The 19473-nt window shown below is 47.0% G+C and overlaps 7 protein-coding genes across 7 annotated transcripts; 3 read left to right on the top strand and 4 right to left on the bottom strand.

Annotated features, from left to right (window-relative positions):
* Positions 1 to 3188: 3188 nt before the first annotated feature.
* Positions 3189 to 6602, bottom strand: BDW43DRAFT_287579 (putative meiosis specific protein Hop1). The gene is made up of 11 exons (XM_032043174.1): positions 6523 to 6602; positions 6110 to 6468; positions 6027 to 6049; positions 5744 to 5960; positions 5368 to 5647; positions 5144 to 5309; positions 4808 to 5096; positions 4493 to 4744; positions 4219 to 4447; positions 3976 to 4169; positions 3189 to 3920 (listed from the first exon to the last, which is right to left on the bottom strand). The coding sequence occupies exons 2-11, from the start codon at positions 6311 to 6313 to the stop codon at positions 3477 to 3479; spliced, it is 2298 nt and encodes a 765-aa protein (XP_031896611.1). The 5' UTR covers positions 6314 to 6468; positions 6523 to 6602; the 3' UTR covers positions 3189 to 3476.
* Positions 6603 to 8676: 2074 nt separating this feature from the next.
* BDW43DRAFT_177486 (WD40-repeat-containing domain protein) lies at positions 8677 to 12184 on the top strand. The gene is made up of 3 exons (XM_032038815.1): positions 8677 to 9128; positions 9207 to 11948; positions 12005 to 12184. Exons 1-3 carry the CDS (start codon positions 8832 to 8834, stop codon positions 12128 to 12130), a joined length of 3165 nt encoding a protein of 1054 aa, XP_031896610.1. The 5' UTR covers positions 8677 to 8831; the 3' UTR covers positions 12131 to 12184.
* A 470-nt stretch (positions 12185 to 12654) lies between these two features.
* BDW43DRAFT_287573 (translation initiation/elongation factor MRX8) lies at positions 12655 to 14316 on the bottom strand. Its single transcript, XM_032043173.1, has 2 exons — positions 13592 to 14316; positions 12655 to 13526 (listed from the first exon to the last, which is right to left on the bottom strand). Exons 1-2 carry the CDS (start codon positions 14122 to 14124, stop codon positions 13100 to 13102), a joined length of 960 nt encoding a protein of 319 aa, XP_031896609.1. The 5' UTR covers positions 14125 to 14316; the 3' UTR covers positions 12655 to 13099.
* Positions 14317 to 14332: 16 nt separating this feature from the next.
* BDW43DRAFT_287571 (putative AP-3 adaptor complex subunit sigma) lies at positions 14333 to 15363 on the top strand. Its single transcript, XM_032043172.1, has 2 exons — positions 14333 to 14503; positions 14578 to 15363. The coding sequence occupies exons 1-2, from the start codon at positions 14435 to 14437 to the stop codon at positions 15055 to 15057; spliced, it is 549 nt and encodes a 182-aa protein (XP_031896608.1). The 5' UTR covers positions 14333 to 14434; the 3' UTR covers positions 15058 to 15363.
* BDW43DRAFT_321806 (UbiD family decarboxylase) lies at positions 15237 to 17188 on the bottom strand (the record flags this gene model as incomplete). Its single annotated transcript, XM_032049414.1, has 1 exon — positions 15237 to 17188. The coding sequence occupies exon 1, from the start codon at positions 16746 to 16748 to the stop codon at positions 15237 to 15239; it is 1512 nt and encodes a 503-aa protein (XP_031896607.1). The 5' UTR covers positions 16749 to 17188.
* A 129-nt stretch (positions 17189 to 17317) lies between these two features.
* Positions 17318 to 18031, top strand: BDW43DRAFT_314624 (UbiX family flavin prenyltransferase; the record flags this gene model as incomplete). The annotated part of the gene is made up of 1 exon (XM_032047853.1): positions 17318 to 18031. One exon carries the CDS (start codon positions 17318 to 17320, stop codon positions 18029 to 18031), a length of 714 nt encoding a protein of 237 aa, XP_031896606.1.
* A 284-nt stretch (positions 18032 to 18315) lies between these two features.
* On the bottom strand, positions 18316 to 18726 carry BDW43DRAFT_314623 (DUF4267 domain-containing protein; the record flags this gene model as incomplete). Its single annotated transcript, XM_032047852.1, has 1 exon — positions 18316 to 18726. One exon carries the CDS (start codon positions 18724 to 18726, stop codon positions 18316 to 18318), a length of 411 nt encoding a protein of 136 aa, XP_031896605.1.
* Between the last annotated feature and the right edge of the window lie 747 nt (positions 18727 to 19473).

The raw sequence follows: 19473 nt of genomic DNA, 5'->3' as shown, positions 1-19473 counted from the left end.
CACAGCAAATGGGTAAGGAATTGAGCGGAAACTAGGAATCCGCCCGAGAGGGCCTATGATATTTATTAGGCACTATTAGCTGTTATTACAGTTAGATATGTGACGATAGTGGGAAAGGATTTGGGAGTTTGAATACTAGTAAATTAATCTTAGCTTTAAGGGGTTGCGAGAGGATAAAAAAAATTAGAAAATTAAAAAAAAAGAGCCCCCAGGCAATCTAACAGCACGCATGGACCAGCAACTCACTTACGCGCGATTTATTATGGAGAACCGGAAAGTAGGGAGATCCACGTATTCTGGTGGTCTCCATTGAGTACGTGCCCTTCAGAAACACTCTATGTAAGTGGTGGAGTAGAGGTCAATACCAATAAACGCCGAATAAGAAGAATGCACCTGCCACAGAATAAGCTCCATCGAACAGTGGCCAACTTAAATTTGGTGTCCATAGTAGTACGGAGTACGGAGTATGGAGTACATAGCTCAATAGTGCTTGTTTTAGTACTTACAATAACAGTAATTATCGACAGGCACCATTCCATGGTTCCATCGGATTGTCGAGTGGTTCGCAATGGTTTAGTGCGGTGGACCAGCCAGAAACAGAGTACAGTACTAGGCGACCACCGTTCAATCGTACCACCACCACGCAAAAGGCTTAAGAGTTGAGGTGACGTGTGTATTTTTTGTTTCCATTACAAAAAGGCTAAAAGTATGGCGCTCAGGGGAGGCGGCAAGTTCCTACCATACATAAGTTACTTTTCTAGTAGTTACTTCATGTATGGATGTATTACATACATGGAAAGATCATCATTTGAATAATCCTCCAACATCAATTAATATAATTGACACCTTTAGTAAGTTTCAATGAGGTTAGATCAATGACATTGTGCTGCTCTTCTTCCTCTTCTAGATATCATCCTTGAGAATCCCTCTAGGAGAATTACCGTCTATGTTCGATTGAATCTTCCGCGGCATGAAGGAAATTCAGCACACGAGGCGGGCACGTGCAGCTACCACTCACTCACTCCGTTGAAGTATGTATGTGCTGTACATACTACATGCATACAAAGTAAGTAACAGGCACACTGATCATAATCAATTCACTCTGAATAGAGTTGTGTTTTATTTTTAAACGGCCTCATTATCCTTCCTTGATACAACAGAGCAATGGATTGCGTATGCTTTTTACACAATACCCCCCTTTAAGGGGCTTTGCCTAGGAACACTGCCGTTCTCCACCCGTTCTGACAACCACTCGATCCAAGGCTCGATCCCGAACTACTCTGGAATACCCTTAACCTTTCCTCAGCCGCTCCGCGGCCTCTGCCGTCTGTTCGTTCCACGATGGGGAGTATACTCGGCGCTGATCACCTTCCCTCTCGCCAATACCACTCTCAGGCATTGTACGGGTGGAGACAGAAGGTTCATCATTCAATAGTCCCATCTCCGACGGGGAAAGGTTTCTAACAGTGATCACCATGCCACGGGGGTATATCGAGTACCTCGTCCTACACTAATTAGAAACAATACGATTTATCATCCGAACCTCTCTATTCCCCACCGGTACTCGCACGGCTATCTACACTATACTATGTATTAGGGGTAGGATCAAATAGTTAGGTCTTAGGGCCGAAAATATGTTTTATGCTCAACCTTGAAAAGGGCAACCATATCTTGCCCAAGGGTGATAGATCGTCGTCAATAGTAGCAAGCCTATTGATTATCGTTCCATGGCTATAATAAATCGCATTTTGCCCTGTCATGAGCGTGCTCAATTATGAGTGGTTTCAGACTAGCAATAGAGCAGTGGTCCAAACCCCCGTGCTCCACAGAAATGCCTTTCGGCATTGAAGACCATCTTGCATGCATCGAGCTTTCAAGGTATGAAGCTCGTAAAGTTTATCCCGTACCACATTTGCTTACAGCCTACAATCCGTTATTAATACAGATCACATGAGATGCTCTCCAAGCCTTCCGGAGATCTCGCGATAGTTTGGATAGCTTTTGCTGCTGACTTTCCCTACCCTAAAATCTGAGGTCCAGGACTCGCTGTTCACCGATTACGTGCATCAAGGGTCTGTCCTACCTATGATCTATCTGCATAGTGCAGATCTGCCAAGCCACTGGCACTCTGTATATCCGGCTTGCTGGGATCAATTGGGTTCTCCGCAGGGCGAAAATAGGGGATCGACCAGAAATGACAAATTACTAGTGTTTCACCTAAACACTTAGTAGGCAGTCTGCAAAGTCGACAATGGATATAAGGGGGGCACATGAATAAAAGCAGAAGCACCGTGTCTATGCATTTTCGACCGACGGTCTACCGCAATGCCAACTCTCCCCACGCGGGGGAGCTCTTTGAGACGACCAAAAAGAGTCGCTACCAACCAGACTGTGACGGGAGATCACATTCGACTCGGCAGTGTCAGATATCTCCATCTCCAAAAATAAAATTTCAGCTATACCAAATTCAACCACGGTCTGATCCCAATGTATTGGAACCTTCAAACACTCGAAATAATGGACCCCCCGCTCGTAACTGCCAGTCGCAGTGATGCCTTGATTTTACATTGATTTTACCTCCCTTTTTCCTATTCTTATTACGCTAATCTCTACAATTTTCTCTACTCTTATTCTGTACAATATATGAGATTTTGGTTAAAGTGTCCAGCAGGGCTCGGATCCCCTAAGGAGCCCACCCGTCCACTTGGGGGCACTCCAAACTTAGCATCAATCCATCAATCAATTACGGAGTACAGCCCGCAAAACGGAGTAAATACAACTGCAGACGTGGATCAGCAGAGCTCAGGCCTTTTCCCGCCCCTCATCGTGATTTCAAATTTGACGAGGTCCCCATCAGAATTCCCCGATCGAGCTCTTGATTTGCTCCGTGTGCTGCAAGGGGCAGTTGCTAATCCAAGTCGAAGCGTCTCTTGAAGTGGATCGAGATCTCAACATTTCACCGTATCTAGTCTTGTTTTCCCGAACTTATCAACATCTTCTTAGGTGCTATTAAGGATCTACGACGACCCATCTAGTGGTATCTACTCTCGGGTCAAAGGGATCCTGTATCAGTCATACATGTGTAGCGGAGAAGTGTAGAAACACTAGATGTTTGATCCCGGCCTACTATTTATATACTAGGTAGCACTTCAAGACTACTTGTTTCAGTAGTAACGGGATCTTTTATAGTACTATCCATCCAGATTCAACTTTAGCACATTGCTTGTGCGACCTAATTACTGACACAAAGCGCTCAGCTATGAAACTCAGTTGCTTCGCAACAGCTCAAAACTAGAATAACCATTAGGTTTCTGCGAGACCTCCTTTGAAACATCTTGTTCATATTCTTGCTTTTCTTCTCTTCCTCTTTCTCCCTTTATCCCCCGCACCAGACCCCATCTTCTCAGCTGTTTTAGTCGACATGATAACCATGCCAACATTGCCTCCGTGTGCATTCAGAAACGGCCGTGTCCGGTTTAGGTGCTCTCATGATCGCTCGTCTCGGCTCCAACGTCGATAAGCTTCGAGTAGTTACTTATTTTACGTCTTTTTCTGCTGCTCCGTCGAGGACCATGATCACTCGGTGTCGACCGCCTCGATGCCTTGGCCGTTGGGTTCATGCTCTCAGATAGGAAGCTGTTGTGTAGCTGCTCCGCCGCAGCTCTGTCACCCTTATCGAGATCATCGGATTCATAGCTTTCCATTTTATCACTGTCCGCTAATGGCTTTCTCTTATGATTTGGACTCTTTCCCATTAGCTCCGGCAGACCCCCGATGTACCTTTGGGTTTCATGATTACTCAGCCTATGTCCGCCGACGGACACATCAGCTTGGTGAGTAACCTGGTCACTGAGGTCAAGGCTTTGGCTAGTGTGGTTTTGATCAATGATGTTGGGATCGTCTGGGTTCTTTGGGACGTACTGTGATGATTGTCATTATCTTTTCTTAGAATCATCAGACAGCTACAATACTCACATGATGTTTTATCTTCACCATGGGGTGGAAAACCTCCCTCGTCAATCTTTGACGGACATTTTCTGATTGCGATAGGCTGTACTTCGGCAAACCCCGTCGGGCAAACCCTTTCATTTTATAGCCTGGGGTAGGCTGAAGGTATCCCTGCTTCTTCAAGATCTCGGTTATTTGGATGATAGTTTGGCCGTTACAGTCTGGTGATGGTTAGTTTATCCTCAGAACAAACTTGCTTGGCCGTCTTACGAAGCTTTTGTGTAAAATCTGTAGTCTTATGTGGAAACCCCTCATCTAATATGATTCGAAGAGCCCTTCTCAGAAGCACTAAGGTGTTCATCTCCTGGAGCAACTGAGTCTCATTCGGCTCCAATAAGCACTGGTAACAAGCATGGATGTTAGGAGCCCTCGGGTCATTCGGCCCTTCGTGCCCATAGCACAGCCGGTGCTGGCGCGTGTGGCAGAAGGCGCATTCCATCTGACAACATTAGCGCTTAATCTTTCAACGTCCCTATAAACGTACCATTCCTATTTCCTCACCATTCCACCCACACTGGCATCTAACCAGGCCCTGAATATGGCCCTTAGGATGATAATCGGGGCCTGATTTCTGCAAGCGCGCATGTTCTCTAATATCTGCGGTTCTTCTCTCGGACAGGTACCACTTTATAGTCGACTGTACAGCAGAATTATGGTTCCTTCCGATCGCAATGTCGGTATTGATTGGCTGTGTGGGGATAAGGTCACTATCAGAGTAAGAGGATGTTCCCTGGGTCTGCTTAGATTAGTTATTGTGTTCTAAGTTGCTTTCCGGCTGGCGTTCTGCAGGAGCACCCACTAGCATCATATTCTGCAGTTTATGTCTGTCCGCGATATCTTGGGTTGCCTCTTGAAAGCCACTAGCATCATGACACGTTGATGATTGATCCACATCCAATTGATCATTGGGGCCAGCACCACTTCCCGCTTTGGATTGATGCAGAGTACTCGGTTTATCAATAAATCCAATATCGTCCGACCTTGGAACCTCATCATTGTACTCAATCTGTGCAGGGACCGTGGGCAGAGCTTCCGATCCTTCGGGGTCTGGCCCTGTCCATTTCAGAGATGTTACCCTAAGCCCAACACTTTTCTGGTTAGGTAGGGGTAGTTTAACAGGGCGGGGCATACTCACGTATGCCATCCACTGTTCATTGTCCCGCATAACTGTGACTCCTTTCTCCAGTTTTCATTGAACGGAAATCTTATCGTATCCTTGTTTGCCGTGGTGAACCCCGGGGGCTCGTAATCAGAGGGGCAGTCTTCAGTGTAGAACAAATGAACCCCAAGGTTTCGCTTGTCTGTACCAAGTTAGAGTACTGTCCACCATAGTAAGGTCCTCGGAGAGGGTTTCCATACTTGGCAAGATAGGGAGAAAGGTGCTAAGTGTTATCAAACGCCTAACTATCGTTTCTAACCCTACCCTAGCTGATTGTGCGGATCTCATGTCAGCCACACAACCCACAGGGTCTATTGACAAGCTCTCCAAACGACTGTCTACGTTGCCGGGGGGGCCCGCATATTTGAATGAGAATGTGTAGGACTCCAAGACGTTTTCTGGGGTATCCTTGTCGACAAGAATAGTTAATTGAATGGCTTCTAGAATATTCCTTCGCAAAGCGTCGAAAATGCCGTTTTCCTACATTCAGTCAGTGGCAGCATACACTGAAAGGATAAACGAAGATGGAATTCCAGGAGAGGGCAGGAAAGGTAGGGCGAGATCAACTAATCGTACCAGAACATCAAGTATCATGTCTGCCTTGGGATCGCTGCCGCGTATTATAACCTTGAGTGGCTGGCCTCTCTTCCCATTACCAAAAGCAACGTCGGGGCCATCTCCATTATTCTCAGAGTGCAGTTTTGAGCCGAGGAATTCTTGGTATGAGTATTTGTTTTCTCGTTGGGTCTCCTTCAGGTCTCGATCGTCAAAGCAGGGAAGTGGTAAGAACTCCCTATGGTGCAGGTATAAGAATGGCAATTGAGCTGGGATGGGGAAAACCACGAGTGGCGACACGCACCGAAGATAAAATAATGTCCCAAACTGTCCATTTATTCTGGTGAGCATAAGGTATTCAAACTAATCCGGATAGGAAACACTAACCGATACGTGAAGCATAATTTGTACCATCTCTAAGCTTTGTTGTTGCTTCAGCCATAAGCTCTCAGAAATCATAGACTTGGCAGGATTCTCAACTTCAGTCTGGGTCTTCCTCTGGATAGAATTCCCTCTTTTCTTTTCGAGAAGGACCCGAGAAGACTGTAGCTGAGCTGCCGATACAGGCTCAGTAAACTTGATGCGAGCCATGATAGGCGATCCCACATAGAGAAGGGAGTTGGGACAATGAGCGCGGTGCTAAACTGTACACTCAGTTGTCTAGTATAGGTCCGAAGTCAGATTGACGACATATGTTGAATAGAGGTTTAAGGTCACGGGAAGCTCCGGGTGTTTCCTGTCTTGGGCTGTTTCGGTTTAGTTTTTCTCACCATAATGTATAATTAAGAACCATAATCTACTTTTTCCTATCCTATGCCTAGATTTAACCTGAATACTGAGTCCCTTGACGCATTCTGCTCAGTAAATGGACAGAGGTAAGAGTTAGTGTCGCAGGAGGTGAAGTTGAAAAATCTATAATGTTCATTTACCATTTAAGTCAAATCCCGTGACTAAGGTATGTATGGATGTAAGTAGGTATGTTCACCTTGTACTGTATCATAAATACCGTTTCTGGTCTCGCATCTCACCCAGAAAGAGGGGATGTCCAGTACAGTGGTGCGGAGTACCCACCGAGGAATTCGCGAATGCTTGAGCGAAAGTAACTACACCAAACGCTCCATCTATTTGCGATACCGTATGCAACAGCTCCACGGTCACTAAAGACTACATGAAGTATACTATGTGGCCTAAATATAGAAACGGTCGGTTATCGGATCGGGGGACTAGCGAATGCATTAACGAACGACTTGAATGACTTGACGGCGGACGCGCGACCGAAGGGCAAAGTACGGTACATCTCTACCTTGGGGACACCGGCTGAAACAGCAAACTGGCAAATTTTCCATGGTACTCTAAATGAACCCTTCCATCAATTGGAATCCTGAACTCTCTTCCCCGCAATAGTCTTTGGTTATGTTACAAGATTGAAAAGATCTATCTATTTCGTTTTGCTCCGCTGTCACATTTACTACCGATAACAAATACCTCGGGATTTCTCAAGGGTATAGGTATGGGCGCCCTGAACCATCTTGCGAACGATACCTTTTAGAGGACTCGTACATACGGAGTACTGTGTACAGCACTCTATACGATCCACCTATCAAGTTGTGATTGATATCAACTCAATGTACTAGTAGGATTAGGTGTATCCACGATCAAACATTGAATTACTGGAACAGGTATAGCGTTCTTTTTTGTAATCCCATGGACACGATAGTATCAAACCCCAACCAGCACCATCTAGAACATTGTCCGTGGTATTATTCCTACAGAAACACCAGATCTTCCTCTTTCCAATCTGATCAGATGGCTGTTGCTTAACCCTATCACCCTGCTTCGCATCCCTATATCTTCTTTTTACCCCTGGTTTCTGGTAAGAAATACAAGTGGGGCCCATTTCTAGGGCCCACTATTATTGCCATTCTTTGCTTCATCCACCCTCTTTACAAGGCTAGTCAGAGAAGCTTGTTCTTTATCACTTTGTAGGTAGTCAGAGGCTTTAGTAGAACCAACTCCTGGGTCGTATTGAATATGTATGAGGAATTTCGTACCCGGTGGTCCCTAGGTTAAGAAGTGTGTAGCATTTTTGGGATTCCACCTAGAGTCCTCTGAGCATAACCCTTGGAGGAGGGGGGAAAGGACAAGGGAAAGGACAAGGGAAAGGACAAAGGAAAGGACACCTTGGGCAGAGGAGTGAATGGGTAACAATGAAACTCACATTGGTGGTTAAAGATAGGGGTGAAACTGCTGTTCAAACAGGAAAATCACTTAGTCTCAGCAACAAATATACATATATCTTATGTATGGTACTACGTTTACCACAGACCAGCGCACCGCCCAAGCAAAAAAGCAGAATCATCCATATACTTAGAATCGGGTATAATGTACAGAAGATAAACTCGTTACCTTAGTGCTATGTCTGATGTATCTAAATCATACATAGGTCAATCTATTATCGATTTTATATTAGAAGGGGTCAGTTTTATAAATACCGATTATTGTGCTTTGACAAAGTCCCTGCGGGGGGAAAGAGTGAGAGAGCCTCGGGAGTCCGCCCAATCGGGCTAATCCGCCTTAGTGTCTCCCTTGGGTAACTAACGGGATCTAATACACTGAAAAACTAAAGCCTGACAACCATCGGAGGAGGCACGACCAACCACCTCCACCTCTCTCCACGCCACCACCTCCTTGTCAGCAGAACACGCCACGGCTGTCCTTTTTCCCTTCACCCACTTTTCTCTATCTCCTCTATTCCCGTTTACTTATCAAGTACACGCCGCTCTTATGGCCGTGTTTTAATCATCACTTCTACCCTTTCGGCAGTCAGAGCAGACAGATGGTCCTTGCAAGCCTGAATGTACCGTGCTGACCGCCGTCGATAATACCGGATTGTTACCCTGCTCGAGCGTTGTCGGCTTTTTTGATAGCAACCGACTGTCTTCGCTTTGTTGTTATTGATTGTGAATGAAAAGCGGTAGTACCTTGATGACCCTGTAACCACCAACGTCGTTTAAGTGGAGCCCTTATCAGCACCAGGAGACGCGTCTTCCATGCACTATCTTGACATAGTTTACTGGACCCTCGATATCTTCGCGCCCGGCCGTAAATTATGGACGATCAAGACAACAACAGCAGGCTTGATAGTGTGGCAAATACTGGCTCTATCGGCCAATTTTCGTTTGCCCCAGCCACTCGAACTACGGTTGTCACTACCACGACTACCACGACTACTACTTTCCCTCCGCTATTCATAAAGCCGCCCCGCGCAACGCGAGAACTTGACCCAAAACTGTACCCTCTGGCATCGTCTCCTACCCCTTCGTCACTAAGGAACGTTAAATTCGAGATCGGAGGCCAGTCCGTTATTTTCAACGAACCCGAGGATACTGCAAGCGCTGTCAATGAGGTATGTTTCCTAATCTAGCGATGGTCCCTGTTCGGCTATCCTTCTTACCGCCCGATCTTTACTAATGTACGTTTTTAGTTGAGAGAGAAGGACGATGCGTTGAAAGCTTCCAACGGCCTGGTCCGGTCCGTGACTTCAATCTGCTCTGACGACACCCAGCTTCCCCGTCGATTCGCTCCTCCCAGAGGATTTACTCAATCATCCAATCAACCGTCGAGCACCAAGCAGCGTCGTCCACTAGCGGTCTCAGAAACCCGTCAGGGCTCCTTGCGCCCCCACCCTGCCAGAATTCCATCAGAACATTCGATCCGCCCAACTCGTTCGCATGGCTCTACAGCAATACATCCTGTGGTGGCTGGTTTGGCGACTCCTGAAACGGAAAGCAACAGTTACAGCGCCGGCGAAAGTGTACTTTCTCGGAGGAGGATTCATAGCGCGAATGTCTCTCGCAGGGAAACGCTACTACGCTCGCCTTTGTCTTCTGGGGTTGAGTCCCAAGAGAGCTTAAGAGCTCCCACTACCAGGAAAGAACAGTTAGAATCCAGAACGGTTGTTTCTGAAAGGAGCAGGCGCTTAGCTCGCTCGGAGAGCGATCAAAGCAGGCCAACACTGTCTCAAGATGTAGGGACAGATGGACCGGAAGATGAATCGGGAACTTCTACGAGTCAAGATACTGGATACGAAACATCCCAGGAGATACCCCAGCAAAGTGCTTTGGGTTCGACGTCACAATTGCCCAATTTTGGTGGTGCTGCAGCCCAGGATATGTGTCTACCCAGTCCTAGCTTGTCTCCCGTCGCTGCGATGAATGCAATGAATGCCGACTCTTCCTTTGAATCGGCTGAGGAGCCCGAAGTCGATACGGATTCTAGCCTCGATAACCATGATCACCGCCTTGTAAGCTCATTACGTACAGAAGACGCGAGAGCCACCTCATCGTATCGCTCCAGACCTACCAGTCTGCCTACAATCTCGGATACGCTGCAGCCGACATCGTTAATGGATATTCCTAGTGTTATAGACTTCTTTGACTCTGTTCCTGAAGGGTTGAAAACCTACCTGATGTATCAGCTTCTAAGGCGGTGTCCTAAGCCGACTTTGCATTTCGTTGCCGACGTGGTGAATCCGGCCTTGAAATGTGATTTCTTGGCTCTTCTACCCCTTGAATTAAGTCTGAACATTGTGAAATATTTTGACGTCCAGACAATGTGCCGTGCTGCACAAGTCTCAAAAAAATGGAGGCATATCATTAATTCCGATGAAAAAAGTTGGAAAGAACTCTTTGATAGGGACGGGTATGTTCTCCCAGAAGGGGAGCTGGAGCGTGCAATCAGGGAAGGCTGGGGATGGCAATTTCCTAACGGGAGCGACGATTACGAAAAGGATCTAAGCTTTTCGTCTCCTTCAATCAAACTCGATCCTGAGTCCGGTTCGCCTTCAATGCAACCACTGTCGGGGCCTAGTGATAGGCCTTTGTCTGCGCATCGCCGCCCGAAGAGAAAAGCATACACTCGTGTTTCGAGTCGTAAACTCGCGAAGCGGAAAATATCGTCTAGTGGGACTGATCACTCTGAATCATCTGATTGGAGAAAGTCAGTTACTGCAGCGGAAGGGCCCTATGCTGCTGCGAATGCAGCAGCAGCAGCCGTTCCGTATCCAGATATTGGCTTACCGTCTTTGCGAGGACTGCATCTCTATAAATCTCTTTACCAGCGGTACCACTCAATCCATAATGGTTGGATGAAACCAAGTGTCAAACCAAGGCATATCGCTTTCCGTGCTCATGACCGTCATGTGGTTACCTGCCTTCAATTTGATACGGACAAAGTCTTGACTGGTAGTGATGACACCAACATCAATGTGTACGATACGAAAACTGGAGCTCTGAGGGCAACGCTCGAGGGACATGAGGGTGGTGTTTGGGCTCTTGAGTACTATGGCAACACCTTAGTTTCTGGTTCGACCGACAGATCCGTGAGAGTCTGGGATATAGAACGGGCCAGGTGCACCCAGATATTTCACGGTCATACATCTACAGTGCGGTGTTTGCAGATCGTTTTGCCGGCAGAAGTGGGAAAAAAAGCAGACGGCACCCTTGAGATGATGCCAAAGGAGCCTTTGATAATTACTGGTTCGCGAGACTCAAATTTGCGAATCTGGAAGCTTCCTAAACCGGCTGATCCTGTCTACTACCAGAACGGACCACACGTCGACGATACTGATTGCCCTTACTTTGTTCGTGTTCTTACGGGTCATCAACACTCTGTCCGCACGATTGCTGCGCACGGCGATACCCTAGTGAGCGGAAGTTACGACTGCACGGTGAGAGTCTGGAAGATTTCCACCGGGGAAGCTCTTCACCGACTCCAAGGCCACTCCTTGAAAGTCTACAGTGTGGTTCTGGACCACAAAAGAAACCGTTGTATCAGTGGATCTATGGATAACATGGTCAAAGTGTGGTCTCTCGAGACCGGATCCATTTTGTACAACCTTGAGGGCCATTCCTCTCTGGTCGGGCTGCTTGACCTGAAATGCGATCGACTGGTCTCGGCAGCTGCTGATTCTACCCTGAGGATCTGGGATCCGGAAACTGGTCAGTGTAAAAACATGTTGAGCGCTCATACAGGTGCGATCACATGTTTTCAGCATGATGGCCAGAAAGTTATCTCCGGATCTGATAGGACATTAAAAATGTGGGATGTACGGACTGGGGAGTGCGTTAGAGACCTTCTCACCGACCTTAGCGGAGTTTGGCAGGTCAAATTCAATGATCGGAGATGCGTTGCTGCAGTGCAGCGTGACAGTTTGACTTATATCGAGGTAAGCTCAGTTTGTTAGGTGCGCTTTTCCCCCTTGCTGACTTGTTTCCCGTGCAGGTTCTCGACTTTGGTGCTTCTCGCGATGGTGTACCAGAAGATCAGTTAGGTAAACGCATAGTTGTGAATCGGTGGGGCCAAGAAGTTAGTGACGCCGACGAAGACTATGATCTGTCTGATACCTGATACTACTCGTCATAACAGCCGGAACTCACTCTCACTTCGCTGCTTGGTAGGGACTTACACGCCGGGCATTGTCCTGCGCTGATTCATATAGCTGCCGACGGTCTTTTTCATTTTTTTCTTTTCTGGACGTTGAGGCATGAAACATCAATGATACCCAATCTCATGGAGTTGTTATCTTCCTTACACTTTGCATAGCGCGGTTGGCATACTTTTGACATGCAGTTATGACGAACAGGCGTTTGGTATCCAAAATGATTATCTATCAGACCCTTGCCCATTTACTTCATTATATCCTATCATGACGCCCTTTGACGCCATGTTTCGTGACTGTTATATTCACATGCATTTCTCTGAATTCGAGATCCAGAGTCAAGGGTATTAACTGTTCTGGAGCAAATGGCAGATTCTTCCGTATGTTTTGATAATCAAGTTTTATAGAACACATATAATTGACTTCTTTTTTTATCGAGCGTTCGATAACAGAATCAAATGGTCATTCCGATAGTACTATTGTGGTATAACTGTTTCTATACGCTGTGTTGGAGGTTTGCTTCGAGAATAAGTAGAAGCCTGAGGAGTAGTGTAAATACTCGAGTTAGCCCCTTGAAAGGTTGTCCCTTCACTGTAATTAGCTCTGATATATCCATCCATGGTTATTTAACAAAATTTAATGACTGGACACAGCCGCTTATTAGTCCAGGTTCGATGGTGATTTCAGGGCAAACAAAGCCCCCTTCGGAAATTTTTAGCTAATAGGTAGGAAGATCCGCTGGAGATTGCGAACAAGACCATGGCCGGCTGATTAAAACCTGATACTGGCACCCCCTTGGGCGTTACTGGGCATCGCTTGCAAGCCTTGACATGGCCACGTAGGTATGATTTACCTGTAAGCGACGGATGTTGTACCCCAAGTAAGCTTTGTGATTATCAGCTGACGGCTTATCAACAATGATGCTTCCTGGATTCAAGCTAAGAGGCAACTGTGGATATGTTAGCAACCGACGACCCGGTAGGCACAGGTTGCGCTTTCATATTCTCATCAAATCCGGCAGCCGATAAAATAGCCCAGCGGACGGCGCTGATTCCTAACGATTTACCTGGGCTAATGGAAGCCTCTGCACTGCAAGTCAGGATCTCACCTAAGGCGCCAGGACCCTCTGATCGGCCAGCGGGTTGGACAATTGGTTTATAACCTTGCAACATATTGTGTAGTGCGGCGACATTTGCCGCAGATGCTCCGCTCTTTACCTGACTCTTTTTCTTGGCCAGAACCTTATCAACTTTCGAGATGACGACCTGGTGTGGAATGGCATATCTTCGGAAAAGCATGAGGATGTCCTTGTCTTGCCTTTTAAGACCATGTAAGCTGTCTATAAGAAGAAAAGCTCGTCGAAGTCTAGGATCGTTTGTTAGTCAGCTATAATAAACAAACACGGGGTTCAGTGATGATGATGCACTCACTGTCTTCTGCCCTGAAGGTACTTCATGATTTCAGTACCCCATTCTGCTCTACTCGCCTTCCCGTATCCCGGCATATCCAGCAGAACAATTTTGGACTCGCCACCTTTCGTACCTCCGATTCCGAACGCATTCATCTCCCGCGTTCTGCCTGGTTTTGAAGAGGTCCAGCATATCTTCTTGCCCATTATTGCATTCAATAACGAGCTTTTCCCGACGTTCGAGCGACCAAGGAAGGCAACTTCGGGCTCTACTGATGCCATAGGCGTGGTGCGGAATTTGCTAGCGGACCATATTTTGACAGGGGAATGGCGGGAAGGGGCGAAGAATTTGTCGGCGTAGGCTAGTTCGGCCTCATTGGGCACTTTCGTATCCCAGTAGCAGGAGATCTGTGCAGGAGTTAAGTCGCGGAGAGGGATTTTATTCGGGCTGGAGGGAGTATTTGGTGCGATGGCGGTTGAAAGCGCTCGTCGGGAAGGAGTGCATGGGGCTCGTTGACGCGAGCAAGCCGTGCATATGTATAATGGGTGCTTCATAACGAGATTATCGGCTTCGCTCTCATGTGAGTGATACGTGGAGAGTCAGGAAAGTATGAAAAGCATCACGGATTGGGAGCTTCTCCAGATAAATTCCCGGATAAGGAAGTCTTCTGACGGAACTGAAAAAGGAATGTCTGCCGAGATTCAAGAATGTCACCCCACGGATTTCAGTCCGATAAGAGAACTACAATACAATAGCTTCAACTGATATCGCAACTTCTTTTCTCCGACATTTTCCCTCCTTCAGTTTCCTATTTCCCATCTGTGCTGTCAATTCTGAGACACGCTATTCATACAGAAGGTCAAAATGATCAGCGCCGTCCTCGTTTTCAATAATAATGGACAGCCACGGCTGAGCAAGTTTTACACCCAGATTGTAAGTTATTTAGCCATACCTACACGCCCTTCACCATACAAGCCAGCTCATATAATTAATTATTTCGAAAACAGGACACGCAAACGAAACAATCCCTTATACAACAGATCTACGCTCTGGTTGCTCAGCGCCCACCAAGCGCTTGCAACTTCCTACCTTTACCTCCATTGCTTTCACAGGGTGCTAGTTCCAGCGGCCCATCCGATGCCCCGACACAAGTAACCTACCGGACATATGCAACTCTTTCCTTCATCATGATCTCAACATCTACCGAATCCCCTCTTGCGCTTATCGATCTCATCCAAGTCTTTGTTGAGGCTTTGGATCGCATGTTCGAGAATGTATGTGAGCTTGATCTCATCTTCGGCTACGAGACGATGCATGCTGTGCTCAGTGAGATGATTGTCGGTGGCGTTGTTGTTGAGACAAATATCGATAAGATCGTTGCTAGTGTGCGGAGTCAAGAGGGTTCCCTGGGGAAAAAGAAGGCTATACAGGCGGCAAGTTCTAGTGTAGGGCGCGGTGGGTTCCCTGGCATAGGTGCTTGGAGGTGATAGGCCATGTGTTCTGTTTCTTTTTTGCTACAGTGTACATATTCTACTTTTTGGATGGGATGTTCTGGCTTGGAGTTCAGGTGAAACGTAATGCGATGGTATGTATCTGAAACTTGCTATCATGACAAACGAGAATACGACTAGCATGCGTAAATCTTCAGAATCAGTTGTGTGACAAATTAGAGAGGCTGAAATCCATATGCAGTCCAATTTTCAAGAACAGTTCGTCTAACGTCCTCCGGGTAGGAACCCTGGAAAGATCCTTCTTTCCACGGTAGCGATTCTTCTGTAAATTCACCGGGCAGCATACAGCATTTGACGACTTTCCCATTCGTTCCGGTCTTGGATGGCAACCCATAGGTCACATAGGGTATAAGTGGAATGTTAGAATATTCAGTGAAAACAAACTCATGCCTGCCCGGCTCACAGCGTGTTGCTTCAACCCAGATCACATCGGAGAGATTGGTTGGATCAATATCATCGCCAACTAGGAAGATCTTTGGTATAAACCACCCTGGTTTGGAACCGAACACGGTGTGGCCTACTCTGCGGCAAAATTCCTCCATATTCGTGCGCATTTCCACAAGATTCGAGCGATCTACTTGGACAACAAACCACAAGCAATGTGATTCAAATGGACACCAAACCATTTTGATGGGGAGGCCGGCTTTCTGGCAAATATTCAGGACCTCTGCAGCTTGTGATATGCTCCAAATGGTGGAATTCTCATCTGGAGCCCGGCCCGCGACGCAGATGGGCAGGATGGGATCATGTCGGTAAGTGATGGTATTGACCTTGAAGATAGGGCATTGGGTTGTGTGCCCGGGGTAAACCATGCCATTATATTCAACCATGGGGCCCTCTGGAGCAGTCTCGCTAATTGAAACTAACCCCTCGAGGACAATCTCCGCATTTGCTGGAATCCAGAGGTCGTTTGTTTCGCACTTGACAACGTCAACCGGAGCGCCGGTCAAGGCACCGATGAACTCAGGCTCGTTGGTCCACTTGGGGATTGGCATGCCGCCGACCAGGATGGCCGCAGGCGGCACTCCAAAACACAAGGCCCACGGCATGCCTTCTCCCTTCTCCTTCCACATATTCCATATTGCTCCGATGTCCTGCTTTGGGATCACCAAGCCAACCAGCTCACGCTTTCCATGAACCATGCCCCTACTGATGGACCAATTTGTCCATTTCCCGTCAGGGCTCTGTACGACATGCATACCAAATGTTTCGATGTATTTCCCCCCATCATGCTCATGCAAAAGCGGGGCAGGTAGCTGAGTCAAGTCTATATCATCACCACGGATGATGTAGTCTTTGACGGGGCCCGACTCGAGTTTTCGACAAGGAACTGGAGGCTTCGATTTGGCCTCATTGATTTTCGCGATAATATCGTGACCCGTTGCAGACGATGGAAGTCCGATTGACTTGGCCAGCCGGCAAAGCTGCATTCCAGGACGCTTGCTGACCCCCACAGGAGCCCCAAGAATGCGAAACAGCCCATTATGTTTACGTCCTTTAGGGTTTGTGAACAACGGGCATTGTTCTCCTGTTTCGTGCACTTTTCGCACGATGGCTGCGACCTCCAGGTGGGGGTCGACTTCTTTTGTGATTGTTAGGATTTCACCTTCATCGTCCAGCTCTTGAATGAAACGACGAAAGTCTTTTGCGGCAGCGTTGGGGTCCATCTTGCTTGAAAGGGTTCGCACGCACGGGATCAAGTATAAGACTATTCGACAAATTTAGACCATCTCACTATCTGAAAGCATAAGGTCGTCATCCATCCATCTTAAATCAAATTGTTTACCCCTACGAGAGCTATGACGTGCGTGATGTTATTTTTGCATAGTCCATATACATGCGAAGCATACCCCGGGATTTCTCCAAATTGGAGATCCGTGGTGCGCCACGTCAACTCCACATTTGCCGTGAAACCGGTAGATTGAGAATGTACATGACTTGTTATTACAGAAAAGGTCTTGCTGCAAGAACTGTTGAATGTCGTCATTAGCAGGAACATTATACTTTCTCCAATTATTAAGTTGGGGCCTTTCCTGGATATCGCGGCATTGAAAATAAATTAAACCTGAGCATGCGGGACATCTTTCTAAAAGCATAGATAGCTTAATATCGTGGAAGATGGTAACAGGCCAGCCCCGTTCTACCTTTATAACGTACATATCTGTGCAACAGGATAGTATAAGACCCCTCCCCTTTGCTGTCCATCTCAAACCCGAATTTCAGCCAGGGTGCCAGAATGGGCTGGATTGGTAGTGCTATCATCGTCCTCGTAGGGAGCCTTCTCTATCTGACACACCGTTTCCCTAATCTACGCATACCTCCTCTCCCCCAAAAATGGGATAGCAAAGAGCCAGCTACAACAATATCAAACCCAACCCCACCAACACGTCCAATGCGAATTATCGTCGCAATGACAGGAGCAACGGGGGCAGTCCTGGGAATCCGCCTCCTAGAACGCCTCCAAGAAATGAACGTCGAAACACATCTAGTTATCAGCCGCTGGGCGATCGAAACAATCAAATACGAAACCAAGTACACAGCCAACGATGTGCGTGCCCTCGCTACCCGGTCCTACGCTGTGAACGACGCAGCAGCGGCCATATCGAGCGGATCGTTTCAGACAGACGGGATGATCATCGTGCCGTGTAGTATGAGGACGCTCAGCGCCGTGCGCACGGGATTCGCCGACGACTTGATCTGCAGAGTGTCCGATGTAACGTTGAAGGAGAAGAGGAAACTTGTATTGGTCGTGCGGGAGACGCCACTTAGTTGCATTCATCTGGAGAATATGTTAGGTCTAGCACGTAACGGGGCGGTCATCTTTCCGCTCATGCCGGCCTTTTATACTAAGCCGAAGAGCGTGGATGATATTGTTGCGCAGAGTGTGGGGAGGATGTTGGATATGTTTGGGTTGGATGCTGGGGATTTTGAAAGGTGGGAGGGGGTGTGATTGGGTGTAGCTCTTTTTTCTTTTTTACTTCTTCTCTTTTTTGTCCCTTTCTGTTTCTGAACTTTGGTGTTCCTTTTAAACCTGTATAGAGTATATCCTTGGGAAGGGTAGAGTGGTCGTGTGCACATTGGTGTGCGGGTGTTGGCAGTATTGTACATTCACTCACTAGCACACACACATTTCCAAACCCCATTTATCCTAGCCCAGACCAAAAGCCGCATACCAATACATCAAAACATGTTATCAAAGCAAGGACACCTCATATCCCATCCCTCACTTGAATTTCACACATACGCCGCCCTCCACCATGACCAGCCCGTGAATCCAACAAACGTCACCCAATGCCCAAATGCCTTCTTTTTCAATTCATCGCCTCCAAAAAACCAGACAACCAATCCATCCCCAAGTCCAGCGAGTGAAAATATAGCCACAAGAGTTGTGATAGCGACCTCCTGGCGCTGATACTGCATTGCAAGCAACGCAAGCCCGTAAGTTACCTCGCGGATTCCCTTGAGATACATGAGTGGGGATACCGAGCCGGAAGTTGGGATTGTGCGCCGATGGCCTGTAGTGGATTTCTCAAGCGGCAGTCCGAAGCGCTTGTACTCGTCTGACGGACGGGAAAGGCCGTTGATGCCCAGCGCTAGACAGAGGGTGCCTATCACGTAGGCGGGGATTGGACTGAAGGCTGCCATTGTGTTGTGAATGGTCAACGAGATGAATACATAGAGCTGTGTATATTCTTCGGGGAAGGGGTTGTGTAGCTGGCATCAAATACTAGTGGTTAGTGAGGGAGTAGAAGGGAGGAGCCATAAAAAGGTATTAAACCAACCGATGCTTGGCCACAATGTACCTAGAAGCAGACACCTCTGGAGCCAGTGAGGCTTTGCACAATGTAAATAAAGTATTCGTGGTACTATATAAGCCTTAGTACTGGTGCTAGTAGTACTCTATTCAAAATTCCAACAGCACTCCTAGGATGATTGGCTGGCGCTGTACCTGATAGACGATTGAGCCAATAGAGTGAAGCCAGGACGTAGTAAGCTAGAAGTTCAGGTATTATTAGTATATTGGAGGTACCTAAACATATGGATTTGTCATATTACTAGGGACTATAATCATCAGACAGGATATGATTCCGCCCAAGAGCGCTATAGTTCTAGATGTGGTTAGAATATCATTAAACATCAAAATATGATGATAATCTGGATTGCGATAGTAGTGTCAAAATTCTATGTAATATTATTGATGGTTGAAGATTGATCGTTCAAAGGACATACGCGCAAATATTGCACGCCGTAGATCATAAAGAGGAATATGATTATGTGACTCATATATCATTCTCAAAGGCAGAGATGTCCTGAAGCATCTTTCCTACCCGAGTCTCGTACTCCACTGATTATGTAGCGCGACTATTGATTGTGAATACTAGCTAATACGCT

This window comes from Aspergillus alliaceus, assembly GCF_009176365.1.
Source record: "Aspergillus alliaceus strain CBS 536.65 unplaced genomic scaffold BDW43scaffold_49, whole genome shotgun sequence".
NCBI lineage: Eukaryota > Fungi > Ascomycota > Eurotiomycetes > Eurotiales > Aspergillaceae > Aspergillus > Aspergillus alliaceus.
Note: the sequence above shows the minus strand (reverse complement) of the source record. Positions and strands in the feature narration are given on the sequence as shown.

Bases quoted from the DNA above. Each gene is read 5' to 3' on its own strand.
- BDW43DRAFT_287571 (XM_032043172.1), top strand. From the start codon at position 14,435: ATGATCAGCGCCGTCCTCGTTTTCAATAATAATGGACAGCCACGGCTG. The intron at 14,504-14,577 runs GTAAGTTATTTA...TTTCGAAAACAG, and splicing joins GCAAGTTTTACACCCAGATT to GACACGCAAACGAAACAATC.
- BDW43DRAFT_287573 (XM_032043173.1), bottom strand. From the start codon at position 14,124: ATGAAGCACCCATTATACATATGCACGGCTTGCTCGCGTCAACGAGCC. The intron at 13,527-13,591 runs GTGAGTGCATCA...AAACGATCCTAG, and splicing joins TACCTTCAGGGCAGAAGACA to ACTTCGACGAGCTTTTCTTC.
- BDW43DRAFT_287579 (XM_032043174.1), bottom strand. From the start codon at position 6,313: ATGGCTCGCATCAAGTTTACTGAGCCTGTATCGGCAGCTCAGCTACAG. The intron at 5,648-5,743 runs GTACGATTAGTT...GACTGAATGTAG, and splicing joins ACATGATACTTGATGTTCTG to GAAAACGGCATTTTCGACGC. The intron at 3,921-3,975 runs GTGAGTATTGTA...CAATCATCACAG, and splicing joins TGGTGAAGATAAAACATCAT to TACGTCCCAAAGAACCCAGA.
- BDW43DRAFT_177486 (XM_032038815.1), top strand. From the start codon at position 8,832: ATGGACGATCAAGACAACAACAGCAGGCTTGATAGTGTGGCAAATACT. The intron at 9,129-9,206 runs GTATGTTTCCTA...GTACGTTTTTAG, and splicing joins CTGCAAGCGCTGTCAATGAG to TTGAGAGAGAAGGACGATGC. The intron at 11,949-12,004 runs GTAAGCTCAGTT...TTTCCCGTGCAG, and splicing joins ACAGTTTGACTTATATCGAG to GTTCTCGACTTTGGTGCTTC.